Genomic DNA, 15,639 nt, shown 5'->3' with positions numbered 1-15,639 from the left:
TGGGCTGTAACTGCTGAGGACATACGTAAGCTCGCAAGGAATGAAGCCAGTATGCTCCGTTGGATGTGTAATGTCAATGTGAATACCCGTCAGAGTGTAAGTATCTTGAGAGAAAAGCTGAACATTAGAAGCATCAGTTGTGGCGTGCAAGAGAGACGATTGCGCTGGTATGGACATGTGGTGAGAATGGAGGAGGATAGCTGCGTGAAAAAGTGCCACACCCTAACAGTTGAGGGAACCCGTGGAAGAGGTAGGCCCAGGAAGACCTGGGCTGAGGTGGTGAGGCAAGACCTTCGTACATTGGGCCTCACCGAGGCGATGACTACGGACCGAGACCTTTGGAAATGGGCTGTGCGTGAGAAGACCCGGCAAGCCAAGTAAGATCGTTGCCAGTGCCCCTGGACTGGTTCTTGTGCGGGTGGCACATGAGATGCACCATTTTGAGCGTGGCCGTTGCCAGTACCGCCTGACTGGCTCCTGTAGGATTTTCGAGCGAGATCGTTGCCAGTGCCCCTGGACTGGCTTGTGCGGGTGGCACATAAAAGACACCATTTCGAGCGTGGCCGTTTTCGTGCGGGTGACACGTAAAAGCACCCACTACACTCTCTGAGTGGTTGGCGTTAGGAAGGGCATCCAGCTGTAGAAACTCTGCCAAATCAGACTGGAGCCTGGTGTTGCCATCCGGTTTCACCAGTCCTCAGTCAAATCGTCCAACCCATGCTAGCATGGAAAGCGGACGTTAAACGATGATGATGATGATGATGATTCACACGTGCACACATAAACACACAAGCTGTTCATTTTCACTTTTAGACAACGGAATGGGGTGGCAAGGGATGTTATGAATCAATTTTGGAGTTTCCTCAAAGAAAATTTGATTTTAATTATTTTTTTTCCATATTCTTAATCTCCATATTTTTCCACATAGATTGAAAAAAAAATTCTAAAAAAAGTTAAAATTTTAAAATTTTAGGGTGGGGAGGGGGAATTGAAAATTTTGAAAACATGGTTTTTGGCATATTAAGAATCTCCGTCATCGAAAACATAGGAATCCACTGAAAATATTTCAAAAAATGATAAAAAAAGGTCGATTTTTTTCGTGCTGGTGTACTTGTAAACATTAACTAAAAAGTTTTATTTCTTTCAGATCCCCATGTCAGATAAAATGCTAATTCATGAGATGAAGAGACATGCAATTGTTGTATGAATAGGACACATCAGCAATACCAGCAGTGATACAGAAATTGCCAACTTTCTAAATGTTACAAAAGATTTTTTTTTATACCCAAATTTTGGATAGACATGGAAGCTTGTAGTGGGAGTATTTCCACTCTATCAAAGAGGAAAAATAATGCTGAATGTTCAGACACTATAAGGACACCACGATTCATCTAACTGGTTCAAAACATTATAATGATGATCTTGAATCATTTGAGGGCCACCACGAGAGAATTTTAGGTGTCGGAGTAAACTATCAGACAGATGGTTGTGTGCAGATCCTTCTGATGTCCCCACAGTGATTCACACTAAGTTACCAGCAACTGTGATGATTTTAGGAATGGTGATTAATGAAGGTCACGTCACCTCACATCTTTCCACAAGGTTTTAGAATTCATGCTGATGGATACATTGAGGTACTGAAGACAGTTGTTAATCCCTGGATAGATGAAGTAAGCAAGGAAAGGCCATATGTGTTTCAATACGACAGCACCTTCTTACAAAGCCTATATAACCCAAAAATAGGAGTCGGACAATCTTTACAAACGTAATACTAAATTTGTGGTCTCCAAACTTGCCTGATTTAAATCTCAATAACTTCTACGTTCGCAATGTGGTTGAAAGGGAGACTAATTGACAACCTCCAGTACCACAGCTACACTGAAGGTCACCATTGTCCAGGTGATGTCCAAAATGAATAAAGACCATTTTGTGCAAGCATGTCGAAGATTCTACTCTTACACTAAAAATCATCAAAGCTGAAGGTGAATTTATAGAAAATCTTAGAAAGCTTATCGAGAACATGTGTGCAGATTTTTATTAAAATGCATTTGGTTTTTGTTAGATTACAGTTGTTTTAGTAAATTACCAATTATGTCCTTGGATACCTCTCACACTCTGTATATATGATATATTGAAATACTTGATGACTGGTCACCGTGCCAGTGGAACACTAACAGCACTGTCGAGCGTGTTCATTGCCAGAGCAGCTGTCTGGCTTCCGTGCTAGTGGCCCGTAAATAGCACCATTAGAGCTTAACCATTACCAGCATTGCCTTCTAGCACTTGTGCTGGTGACACGTTAGAAAATCATTCGAGCGAGGTCGTTGTCAGTGCCGCTGGACTGGCTCCTGTGCAGGTGGCACGTAAAAAACACCTTTTGAGCGTGGCCGTTGCCAGTACCGTGTGACTGGCCCTCGTGCCGGTGGCATGTAAAGGCACCGACTACACTCTCGGAGTGGTTGGCGTTAGGAAGGGCATCCAGCTGTAGAAACACTGCCAGATCAGATTGGAGCCTGGTGCAGCCTTCTGGCTTGCCAGTCCTCAGTCAAATCGTCCAACCCATACCAGCATGGAAAGCGGGCGTTAAACGATGATGATGATGATGATGTATGTATGAACTTTGAACTATGACAGAGAGTGTGAGTATTTGTTGTTGTTGTTGTTTATATTTAGTCACCTCTACTTCATATGTTTAGACATGTAATATCTGGGGTTTTTTAATGAGTGGGGTTTCAACATTTGACCAGCATTCAATTCACCTTTATTGATTTAGAGTTTAAGATATATGTAGTGTCCATTTTAAAGATAGTTTAGTCATGTAATAAGTTGGTGATGGTGGTTGTTGTTTCACCCTTTAGCATTTAAACTGGTCATATCTAGCCAAAATATTCTACCTGATTTATGTTCAAACCAACCAGACCTGGCCTTTCACACCTACCCATCAATGTCATTCTAAAAATATACCATCACATCATCGAAATCTCTAAACTTCATGATAATATATGATTAATTCAAAACAATAAGTATTACATTTGATAGACTGATCTGAATGCTAAAGGGTTAGCCCTAGCTCTATTCCTATTTGATATAGACCTGATCAAAGGTCCTCCATTCATGACTCACAACATTGTTTATTCAGATATAGTTTACCTAAAATTACATTATCTTCTGTGTGTGTGTGTTTTTTTGTTTTTTTTTATGACATTAAGGTATGATTCAAGGGGATTTGATTGTTACTTCTAACAGATTATGTAACCACATGAAGATTCCGTCACTTTTTTGTTATATGCTCACATAAACAATGCATGTTAGCAATGGTAGGAAGTGGTGTCGTTCTCTCACAGGATGTTGAACCTCACTGATGAGGGGCTGTCTAGTAATATGCAGGGTGACTGACCTGCCCAACTGATGTGTAACATAAGAAAATAAACATTGATATGAAAGCAATGATGTGCAAGATGCTAAAATTTTAGTTGCTAAAGATTTGATTGTTCCATTGTCTAAGTAATGTACTCAGAAACTTCCTCCTTGGCTCATATGGTTCTTATTTTTAAGATTGATAAGTGTCTATTCAAAGGAATTTAGCTGCTACTTTTAGTAAATCAAGTGGATGCAGACATGCTCTGTCAGTGTCATCTAGGCTAGTTATATTTCAAAGAAGAATTTTGTGAGTAAGTTTAACTGCTAAAGTCAGTGGTGCAAGTTATTTCATAAATATTTACTGAAGGAGATTTAGCTGGTACATTGAATTAATTTGAGAGATTACTTAGAAGTTCCTCTACCTATTTGCCTTGGTCTCTGTTTTAAATCTAGTTAGCTTGGTAGTTTATTGAGATTTTGAACTGATGGATGAATTGCTCTGATTACATAGATGCTATCTCACAAACTGATGGAATCCTAGTTTAGTACAATTGTAATTATTTGGTCATTTTATCTCTTCTGTCTCTAAGAGGTTTGATAGTATTGTTACGGCCCTAGACAAATATACCCTTACCTCCAAATACCTGACCTTATTTTGTCTCATTTTCTAAACAGTTGTGCCATTGGTTACAAGTTTCCATTAGAGTCTACTTACTACTTCCTACTATGTAGCCTCAGTGTGACCAAGTCTTGTGAATGTAATTGGTAGACAGGGACTGTACAAAAACCCAACATTTTTTGCTTTCTCCAGTGAATAAATATCCCATAGTTCAGTGAACATGTGATGATGTAGAATGAAAAATAAGTGGGGTTTGGTGATAGGATGAGCATCCAGTCATCAGAAATCTGCCTCAATAAGTATCATCTAACCCATGCTAGCATTGGAAAAAAACGAATGTCAAAATGTTGGTGATATATATTTATTTTGAAGTTGTACTTCTCTAGTGAGTGACCTAATTAAGACTGTGTTGAAACTGAAGCAATTACATTGTGGAAGAGCTAATTAGTTTCTTAACTCCTTTGATATCAACCCACCTGAAACTGCCCATGGTTCTGTGACACAAATTTAATGGTTTCAGTTAAGTAACACAAATGAAATTTTGATGTAAAGTTTTATGTCCCAGACACCAGTTTAATAACGATAAAGATAATAACAGAAATATGGTAACCAAAGGGTAAAAAGACAATGAATTTAGCAGTGTCTTCTATTATAGCCTCAGGCCAGCCAAAGCATTGTAAGTGGATTTAGTAGACATAAACTGAAAGGAGCCCATCATATCATCATCATCATTTAATGTCCATCTTCCATGCATGCATGGATAGAATGGTTGACAGGAGCCAGCCAGGTAGAAGACTACCCCAGGCTACTGTGTCTGTTTTGGCAGGGTTTTTACGGATGAATGCCCTTCCTGAGTGGACTCAGTGCTTTTTATGTGGCACTAGCACAGGCAAGGTTAGTTTTGGCATGATTTTTACAGCTGGATGCCTTTCCAAATGCCAACCACTTTACAGTGTGGACTGGATGCTTTTTACAAGGCACCAGCACTGGCAGGGTTACCAATTACTTGGAAGACAAGGAATTTTGAGAGGGGTAAGGGCATTGGAGGAGGGGATCTTGTGTCAGATGATGAAAGGTTAGAGTATGTCAGAGGAACAGATTGGCAGAAACAGATGTCTTGCTGTAGAGGAAGTACATGGGTACCTGGTGAGAGAGGGGAGGAAAGGTACAAGAAAGAGGATAAACAGGTGTGCTGATGTATAGGAGATACTTGGTTACCTAGTCAGAGGGAAAAGTAAGAGGAGAGAGAGTGATCGAGAATGAGGGCAGATATAGGTGTGCTGCTGTAGAGGAGATACATGGCTACCCAGCTAGAAGGAAGAGCAAAGGAAAGAGAGAGAGAGAGGTGGGGGGAAACAGCAAAAGTGTAAGAAAGAGCAGGAGAGAGATAGTGAAGTACCAGGGTATACTCACAAGTAATAAGGATCAGAGCATGGATGTGATGGTAGGGTAAGGAAGAGAGAGATAAGTGGTGGCAATTGTCAGGGCATGCCCTCAAGGTACGGAGGTCATAATATATGCAGTCAGGTATTGCCGAGAAGGCATGAGAAGGGAGTGGGAATTGCAGTGACTGGCAAAAACCTGGGTATAAAGATGGGGTGGAGGAAAATAGCTATGCAGTGAGGGCAGCGAATGGGAGAGGGAGACAGTCATAATGTATGAAGAGGAGATGTAGTTCGGTTTCTTGGGGTAGGGTGTGTAAAATGTTTATTGTTATGTGCAGGTGGGACACAACACTTCTAGCAGTCGGTTTTGCTGATGTGGGTGAGTCTTCTCTAGAACCTCATCTCACCAAACATTTCCTCCATGAACCCTAACATCCCGTTTATATTTATGTGTGTGTGATCTTGTGTTTGTCCCCCTACTATCACTTGACAACTGATGTTGGTATGTTTACATCCCTGTAACTTAGCAGTTCAGCAAAATAGACTGATGGAATAAGTACTAAGCTTACAAGAGATAAGTTCAGGGGTTGATTTCTTCAACTAAAAACCCTTTACGGCGGTGCTCCAGCATGGCTGCTGTTAAATGACTGAAAGAAGTAAGGGAATAAAAGTAATTTACAATTCGATGTGAGGCCATGATAGAAGACACTTTCGCAAAGGTGTCATATTATGGGACTGAATCCAGAACCATATTTTTGTGTAGTAAACTTCTTCTGCCTATGTAAGAAATCTCTATTTTACTTGTTCCTAGTATTTCCTGGACAGTTATGTGACATAGGTTTGGAAGTTTGTAAACTTACTCAGAGGAATCTGAACAATTGCCGAGGGATTAGTTATTCAACACAGGAAACAAGGTTGAAATTTGAAGCTCCCACAGGAGTTTATTAAAGCAGAATGGTTCGCTGATATTATCATTGTTAATGTTTAACCTGGATTATAGATTAATGTTGTTGGTGGGAAGTGGTGCTAGGATTGTAATGTTATTGCAAGTGTTTAATAGAAAAATGTCTGTGATTTAAAACAGAGGATGGAAGAATTAAGATTTTGTTTAACATATTCTCACTCTATGACTTCCCTCCCACCCATATTAAACTGTTTAACCCATTACCTACCAGTGATCTCATATGAGATCACTTAAAAATTACAAATTTCTTAATTATCTGTCAATATTTACACATATCTAACCTTTTTGCTATATCTACTAGGTATATTTCTCTGATATTCAAATGAGGTTTGCTAATTTTTCACCCAATATCTCGCTTATTTCTATTTAAAATGTTATTTTGATCATTCCAGTGTGTTTCTAAGGCTGTTTTATGCTAGAAATCAAAGTTTCATAAAAAATTCCAGTTAATAGAGTTATGGGAGGTAATGGGTTAAGCTGAAACAATGGAGTATTGTGTGCATGTGTAATAGAGTATTTACATTTAAGACTCACTTTCAAGTTCAAATCTAACTTAGGTATCTTTGCCTTTTATTAATTTCAGGACTGACCAAATAAAAACCAGTTGTTATTGAGACAATTTTTGTTTCATTTAATGTCTATTAAAACCAGGACAGTGGGAGTTGTCTTTAAAATATAGGTATGCGTTTTGTAAGTTTTGCAAAATTACATAAGAGTACCACAACAGAATAAGTTTGAGGTTCACTGCTTTGACATATTTAATCCAGCACTACTACTAGAAATACTTTAAGACTAGTGTAGAGTCAATTTTGTGATAATACTGGTATTTTACCAATGATAGTCAAACTGGAATCCAGTAGAATATGAATCCAAAACCATGCTGAACAACTGCAATGTGATGCATTGGACCAATTCCTCACTTGTAAAATTTATTTTTTTATTCTAAAGGAGGGAGAAAATTAGGAAGTTCAGCCTTCATGTGGCTGTTGTTTGGCTCCAGGTCAATCCTGGTTTAGCTAACTCCCATATTAAAAAATCATTCCAATAGTGCATCCTTTTTGGGTTTTTTGGGGTTTTTTTTTTGACATAGCATATCTACAGCTACATTACCCAACTTATCGGTGTTTAGGTTCAGGCAAGCCTTGATCAAGCACACCTATAACCAAAAGTATTCCAATCGTGACCATCCCATCTAATTTTCAGACATTGTGTATCTAGGTCTATATTATTATTCAATGCCAATGTGTCCTTTCTTTTATCATTTTCATACCAACCTACCTGTGACCATCACCTCAAATTCTCGAAATATGGAATCTTTTTAAATATTCATATTTAGATTAAAACCTCCCTTCATATTTTTATATGAGGACATTTTATTCAGTTCCAAACATGCTTAATAATGGAAAAAATTACTTATGTCTACAAGTTTTTTACTCTGAATTTGATAAGATTTATGGCAATTAAATATGATGATGTCATAAGCTAACCTGATTGTCACTTGTAACAATCATCTCTTAGCAAAACGAGGACAATGAAAGTCACTTTTAAGTATTTTCCTACTCAGCACAGGACATAAAAATGTAGCGAATTAAAAAAACTACAAGCAACAGAGATTATTCCTGTTCACAATTGTTGTATAATCCCAAATCAACTGTCAATGAGTAAACTTTTGATCAAAAGCAATCCAATTGTGACTATCTTATCTTGTTCCTATGAATGGTGACCTCTGGACTATATTATTTAATGTGTTCTTTTCTTAGATGGAAGTGTATAATTTGAAGAAATTTGGTTGCTATTTCTTGCAGGTCAAGCGGTTACTGAAGTTTCCTTAAAATTCAAAAAAATAAACAAGGAATCAGTTAAATTATTTTTAGACAATACAGCCAACATAATTTGGAGTGGTGACAAGTATATACATGTAGGCTATAAAGGAACCGGCTAGTTTCTAGTTTCATTGATAAGTGGACATTATTTGACTGCCAAGTGGACAGGTAAATGGGTATTTGTATCAATGGTGAAAGGTTGAACATATCTTAGTTTTCTAATCTAACTAAATCATCACACCTGGATAAAGTCTAAAGACTTACCATCGATTCATTTGTTACTACTGTTAGCTGCTACTGTTATATTGTTATTGTCCCACCCCACCCTGCCATCATTGTTGTTGTTACTGCTGTTGTTACAGTGATACAATCTTTACAATATTTACTTTCAAGTTCAAATAATATATATGTTTGAACAGTATATATAAATATATAGACACGTGTGCAATGTGTTACCCAAAAGGAAAACTATAATTGTCACTAAATATGACTAAGGTGCTAGAACAACTACATTGCTAGAAATAAGAGCTAAACTGTTCTTATGCTGTTGTTTAAAGCACATAATTGTACACATGTGTACTAACAGGAACTGTAATCGCCCAAAAACACTGGTCAGGAATTCCCTATACTGATTGGTCAGTTTCAGGTATCGATGAGGCTACAGAATTAGCCAGAACTGATTGATCAATATAGGGAATTCTTGACCAGTGTTTTTGGGTGATTACATTCCCTGTCAGTACATATGTATACAATTATGTGCTTTATCTACAGCATTAGAGCTTTTAAGCTCTTATTTCTAGCAATGTAGGTGTCCTAACACCCTAGACATATTTAGTGATAATTATACACACATACACATATATGTATGTATTTGATTCTAAGGATATAGAAATTAAGTCTCACTATGCATGCATTTTATGGATTTTTCTCTCAGACTATCAGACCAGAAATCTAATGTCTCACACCTGGCCCTTCATATGAGAAGTTCATTTTCAAATGAGAAATGTAATGAGCAGTCATCATCATCATCATCGTTTAACGTCTGCTTTCCATGCTAGCATGGGTTGGACGATTTGACTGAGGACTGGTGAAACCGGATGGCAACACCAGGCTCCAATCTGATTTGGCAGAGTTTCTACAGCTGGATACCCTTCCTAACGCCAACCACTCCAAGAGTGTAGTGGGTGCTTTTACGTGTCACCCGCACAAAGGCCAGTCACACTGTACTGGCAACGGCCTCGCTCAAAATGGTGTATTTTATGTGCCACCCACACAAGAGCCAGTCCAGGGGCACTGGCAACGATCTCGTTCGAAAATCCTACGAAGGCCAGTCAGGCAACGGCAAACTTGTATGTTAATGTAGGTGAAGGGAGAGTGGATGGTTGGTGCCACCATATGGGTGTGGGTGTCAGTAATGGAGAAATGTGATAACAAACTCACATTTTGTATTATTTAGTGCACAAGAAATAGTGAGTGCAATTGCATGGGTTTGCAAATAGAGGTCACTGTACTTCAGTGCACAGTCCAACAGCCAACATCAACCACAGTCCAAGACTATGTATAGTCCAACAATTGCCACCACTACTTTGCATGGTCCAACAATCCACTAATGTTTCTAATATTTATTTGGTAGAAACTCTGCCAAATTTAGATTGGAGCCTGGTGTTGCCATCCGGTTTTACCAGTCCTCAGTCAAGTCGTCCAACCCATGCTAGCATGGAAAGCGGACGTTAAACGATGATGATGATGATCTCTACATTAATGTTAGCAGAATTGTTAGCATGCCAGGCTAATTGTATACATATGTACTGACAGGGACTGTAATCACCCAAAAACACTGGTCAAGAATTCCCTATATTGATCAATACCTGAAACTGACCAATCAGTATAGGGAATTCACGACCAGTATTTTTGGGCGATTACAGTTCCTGTTAGTACACATGTATACAATTATGTGCTTTAAACAACAGCATAAGAACTGTTTAGTTCTTATTTCTAACAATGTAGTTGTTCTAGCAACTTAGTCATATTTTACAGCATTTCATCCATGTTTATGTTTTGAGTTCAAATTCCACCAAGGTCAACTTAACCCCTCCCCCAGAATTGCTGGCTCTATACCAAAATTTGAAACTTATATTTATCTCTCCAATGCTTGAATGAAGGCAAGATTGTTGAGATGCTTGAACAGAGGTGTGTTGATATGTGTTGCATCCAAGAGTTGATGTATGTTGCATCAGCCAGGTTCCTCACAGGCAAGGCACATAAGTATAAAATCTTCTGGGAAGGTGACAGTGACAAGGTACGTGGTGTGGGCATACTTCTTGCAGAGAAATGGGTGGATAAGGTCATAGAGGTAGTCAGAGTGTACAATAAAGTGCTTAAGCTTAGGCTAGTCCTGCAGAATAGCATTGCAACAATTATATCTGCCTATGCCCCAGAAGCGGGCCTACCAAATGAACAGAAGGACCACTTTTATGATAGTCTTCTGCAGGCTACCTCAAAGATGAGTGACTATGATCTTGTCTTCATGGCTGAGGATTTGTATGGGCATGTCAGACAGCAGCCTGGTATCTTCCATAGGGGCCATAGAATTGGTTCCTGAAACGAAGAGGGAACAAGGCTACTGGAGTTCTGTAATGCAGATTTGGGGACATCCTAACTGAGAAATTTGATGAGAGGGAGGAGGATCTAGAGAATTGTGACATAGAGGGCAACTGGGAATTCCTGCTGAGTGCCACAGACCAAATCTGCATTGGTGCAAAATCCCATCCAGACCTAGTGTAACATGGTGCTGGAACAATGCTGTAGACAGGGCCATTAGAGAAAAGAAATAGGCCTGGAAGAGTGGGGGTAGCAGGGAACTGTATCAGATAGTCAGAAGGGGAGCTAGGAGACAGGTATATCTAACCAAGGGAGAAGCAGAAAAAAAGAAATTTGCCTATGTTCAGCAGTGTGAGGACCAAAGAACTGAAGTGTTTTGAATTGCAAGACAGTGTGTGAGAGAAAATTGTTATGTCATAGGAGAGAAATGTGTCTTCATGGATGATAGTGCACTTGTATTTAATGATTCTGCAAAGAAAGAAGCTTTGAAATGCCATTATGAAAGACTGCTGAAAAAGGAGAATGAATAGGAGGAGGAGGAGAACCAGCTACCCGAATCCACAGTATCTTGGTAGATAAAGCAATTAAGAATATGAAGACAGGGAAAGCCCCCGGCCCATCAGGAATCACCGCTGAGATGCTTAAGATATCTGGTGGTGTGGGTTATGGTTTAGTCACCCATATTGTAAATCAGGTAGTTCATGAAGGAGTCATACCCAATGACTGGTGTAGTGGTACCATAGTCAACTACTACAAAGGTAAAGGTGATGCCTTAGATAGAAATAATTACAAGGGTATCAAATTATTGGATCAGGTGGTGAAAGTTACAGAGAGAATCATTGCCCAACTAATTAGGGAGAGAGTTAGTCTAGATGAGATGCAGTTTGGTTTTGTGCCAGGGAGAAGCACGACTGATGCTATATTTCTGATAAGGCAGCTGCAGGAGAAATACATAGCCAAAGATAAACCTCTGTACTTGGCTTTTATTGACTTGGAGAAAGCCTTTGACAGGGTCCACCAATCCCTTACCAGGTGGTCAATGTGGAAACTAGGGATAGGCAAGTGGTTGGTGAGAGCTGACCAAGCCATGTACGGAGATGCTACCAGTAAGGTGAGGGTTGGCAATGAGCACAGCAAAGAATTCAGGGTACAAGTAGGGGTTCACCAAGGATTGGTCCTCATCCCCCTTCTTGTTCATCATAGTCCCCCAGACAATAACAGAAGAACTTAAGACAGGCTGCACCTGGGAGCTCCTCTATGCTGATGACCTTGCTCTTATAGTTGAATCACTACCAAAACTAGAAAAGTTCCAGGAAGACATGGGATGAGGTTTTGAAGCATCCAACGTAGAAACCATGCCAAATTAGATTGGAGTCTGGTGCGGCCCTCCAGCTTGCCAGCATGGACAACAGACATTAAATGATGATGATGATGATTACTGCTAATTCATATCTATTTGTTGCCAGTGCCCCTGGATTGTCTCTTGTGCGGGTGGCACATAAAATACACCATTTGAGCATGGCCGTTGCCAGTACCCTCTGACTGGCCTTTGTGCGGGTGGCACGTAAAACACCCACTACACTCTCAGAGTGGTTGGCATTAGGAAGGGCATCCAGCTGTAGAAACTCTGCCAAATCAGATTGGAGCCTGGTGTAGCCATCCGGTTTCACCAGTCCTCAGTCAAATCATCCAACCCATGCTAGCATGGAAAGCAGACGTTAAACGATGATGATGTTCAATATTCATCTGTTTCCCACGATCATAACCACTATTATACAGTTGACATACATAGACCTTTCACCTGTTACTGAACACCTTCATTATAGTCCAATACTCACCTGACATCCACACCACCATGAACAGCTACCTATCACCCAAGTAGTCCAATAGTCTCATCTACCACCACCAATATCATATTCAGCTCAATAATCACCACATCTATCACCTATAACATATATATCTGTAAATAAAAGGGATTGATGAGATCACCCACCACCTCTAATGTATTTCTAGGAATTACGTCACTCACATTTCTCTGTTCTTTATTTTATTTGTCATTTCTGTTGACTTCTGAATTGCATGCCATATTTGTTTGTATGAGTATACAATTTATGCACACTCATGTCTTCCTATATGTGTGTGTAAGTGTGCATTATATGAATATGTGTGTTTGTGTATATATAAATTTATATATATATATATATATATATATATATATAATAATACAAATAATATGTGAGTATATGCATATATACGTACATGTATGTACATACCTGCATCCACATGTATATATAGATGCATATCTGGGTACAGGACGTCACAAAAAATGTGGACAAAATGAAAAACAGAACATAAACAGAGCACAGAAAACACAGGTCACATAGAGAACATTTCCTTCATCAGCTACCACCATTCTACACTAAGCGTTTCGAAGAGTTAGATGGGCCTCATGGAGGCAATGACTGAGTCCATTTGGCATTGTGCCATGTTTGAGAAGACCCGTCAAGCCAATTAAAACCACAGTTGTGGCAGATTCTGTTGTCATGCAAATGGCTCCTGTGCCGGTGGCACATAAAAGCACCCATTACACTCTGTAGAGTGGTTGGCATTAGGAAGGGTATCCAGCCATAGAACCCATGCCAAAACGGACTGGGGTCTGGTGCAGCTGGCCAGCCCCAGTCAAACTGTCCAACCCATGCCAGCATGCCTGGGGGATTAGAGATTTGGGGAAAATAGTGGCAGCAAAGTTGGATGACAAAACATTGTTGCAAAGGAGGGAATACTGAGATGAAGTAACCGAAGAGAAGAGCTTCTGGAACGATGGCATCAAATCACATACAGTGACATGTATTCTTCAAGAGTGCTACACATGTAATATGCGTGCACACTGGTAAACTCGTGCTAGTTCCAACCTACATAATATATTTGTGGTTACCTTTCAAGTGCTTAGTATCTGTGTTTATATAACTTCAATAAGCTTTATGTCTGATCGTTCACTTCACATAAATTTAACCTTACTATTATTACATTATCACATATAGCAATGACATTTTTGCTGTTTTCTCTTTCTACTTTGTGTGTGGAGAAAACAATGCTGTAGACATTCTAAAAGTAGTTTAACCACATCACATTAAAATTTATTATTGTATTATCCCATTCAGCCATATCAATTTTACTGTCTTCTCTTTCTACTTTGTGTGTGTATCTATCTGTCTATCTATCTATATATATATATATATATATAAAAAAATAGGGTAAAAAATCATATATTAATTAATATCGATTAATTACCAGGAAGCTATATATATATATATGTATGTATGTATGTATATATATATATTAATAATATTCAGATGTTGGGTCATGCAGAAGCGATGACAAATGATTGAGACCTGTTACAGTTTGCGTTACTTGAGAAGACTCGTCAGGCCAAGTGAAATCATAGTCGTGGACAGTGCTGGTGACATGTAAAAGACACCTTTGATAGTGACACATAAAGCACCTGTGACAGTGACACATAAAAGGTACCCCATTATGCTCTTGGAGTGGTTGGCATTAAGAAGGGCATCCAGCTGTAGAAACCAAGTCAACATCAGACTGGAGTCGGGTACAACTCTCCAGCTTACCATTTCCAACCAAACTGTCTAATCCATGCCAGCTTGGAAAATGGATGCTTAGTGATCATGATATATATCTGTAAATAAAAAGGAGTGACAAGATCATTGAGTACTACAATTGTTTCAAAAAAGCTCATCAGATGTATGTAATGTAATATATATTCAATGTGCTTTTTGAAACAATTTTAGTTCTCATCAACCACTTCCATCCCTTTTATTTATAGATTTGATTATCACATTATAAACAGCATTTGTTACTTTCAAAACGGAGCTGTAGAACACTTGTCATTTTATGGAAATTTTCTGTTTAATCTTGATATGGGACAAACTGTATTTGACACATTGATTAATAAATTTTATTGATCAGTTATCAAGTCAGCTGTGTTCTGTATACAAACTATGTTTATGCTAGAGACTAACAACAGGTGACAGAGACTAACTAATCCTTTTACATTCTTATTATTGGGGGTGACAGTACTTTAAAGGCAGTGAGATGGCAGAATCATTAGCACGTCTGGCAAAATGCTTAGTGGGATTTCACCCATCTGTACGTTCTACATTAAAATTCCGCTGAGGTTGACTTTGCCTTTCACCCTTTCAAGGTCGATAAATTAAATACCAGTCAAGTACTGGGGTTAATGTGATTGACTTTCCTCCTCTCCTAAAATTTCAGGCCTTGTGCCTTTAATAGAAAAGATTATAATAATTATTATTATTATCGGTAGCACATCAGACAAAATACTTAGTGGCATTTAGGTGGGTCTCTAATGTTCTGAGTTCAAATTCCATCAAGGTTGACTTTGCCTTTCATCTATTCAGGGTTGATAAAATAAGTACCAGTTGAGCACTGGAGTCAGTGTAAATGACTTAACCTGTCCCCAAAACTTGCTGGCCCTGTGCCAAAATTTAAAACAGTTATTGTTATTGTTGTTGTTAATAATAATATATATGTAAACACACACACACAGTTACATCATTTATTCATTAAAACTTGGTATTGTATCACATATAACAATGTCATATTAACAGTCTTCTCTTTCTTTCTCTATATGTTCAGCCAGTGATGCTCAATGTGTTTCGCAGGACCTTCTCTCAAGTGTCAGGTCTTAATGTAAGTAACTTCATTCAATTTTCACATAATGTGTGTGTGTCTGTGTGTGTATTAATGAAGAAGAAAGAAGTCAGGAGGAGGGAAAATACTTTTTATTACATCCATTATGCTCAAATAAGTGCTTTCATCCCGACTGGAAATTTTCAAAAACTGTGAAAT

The 15,639-nt window shown here is 38.8% G+C and overlaps 1 protein-coding gene across 4 annotated transcripts in view; it reads left to right on the top strand.

The window, feature by feature from the left end:
* The window catches only part of LOC106875380 (acetyl-CoA acetyltransferase A, mitochondrial), a 75,150-nt gene that overhangs the window by 18,048 nt on the left and 41,463 nt on the right, over positions 1–15,639 (top strand). For 2 of the 4 annotated variants that reach the window (XM_052965780.2, XM_014923483.3), the window contains exon 2: positions 15,427–15,480. In XM_052965780.2, coding sequence (XP_052821740.1) covers positions 15,427–15,480 — 54 coding nt within the window. Of the gene's footprint in view, positions 1–1,147; positions 1,983–2,612; positions 2,640–15,426; positions 15,481–15,639 lie in introns of those variants that run through there. The other 2 variants (XM_089348190.1, XM_089348189.1) reach the window with 2 other exon arrangements.

The sequence above is a fragment of the Octopus bimaculoides genome, chromosome 2, assembly GCF_046866305.1.
Source record: "Octopus bimaculoides isolate indiv1 chromosome 2, ASM4686630v1, whole genome shotgun sequence".
Classification (NCBI taxonomy): domain Eukaryota; kingdom Metazoa; phylum Mollusca; class Cephalopoda; order Octopoda; family Octopodidae; genus Octopus; species Octopus bimaculoides.
Note: the sequence above shows the minus strand (reverse complement) of the source record. Positions and strands in the feature narration are given on the sequence as shown.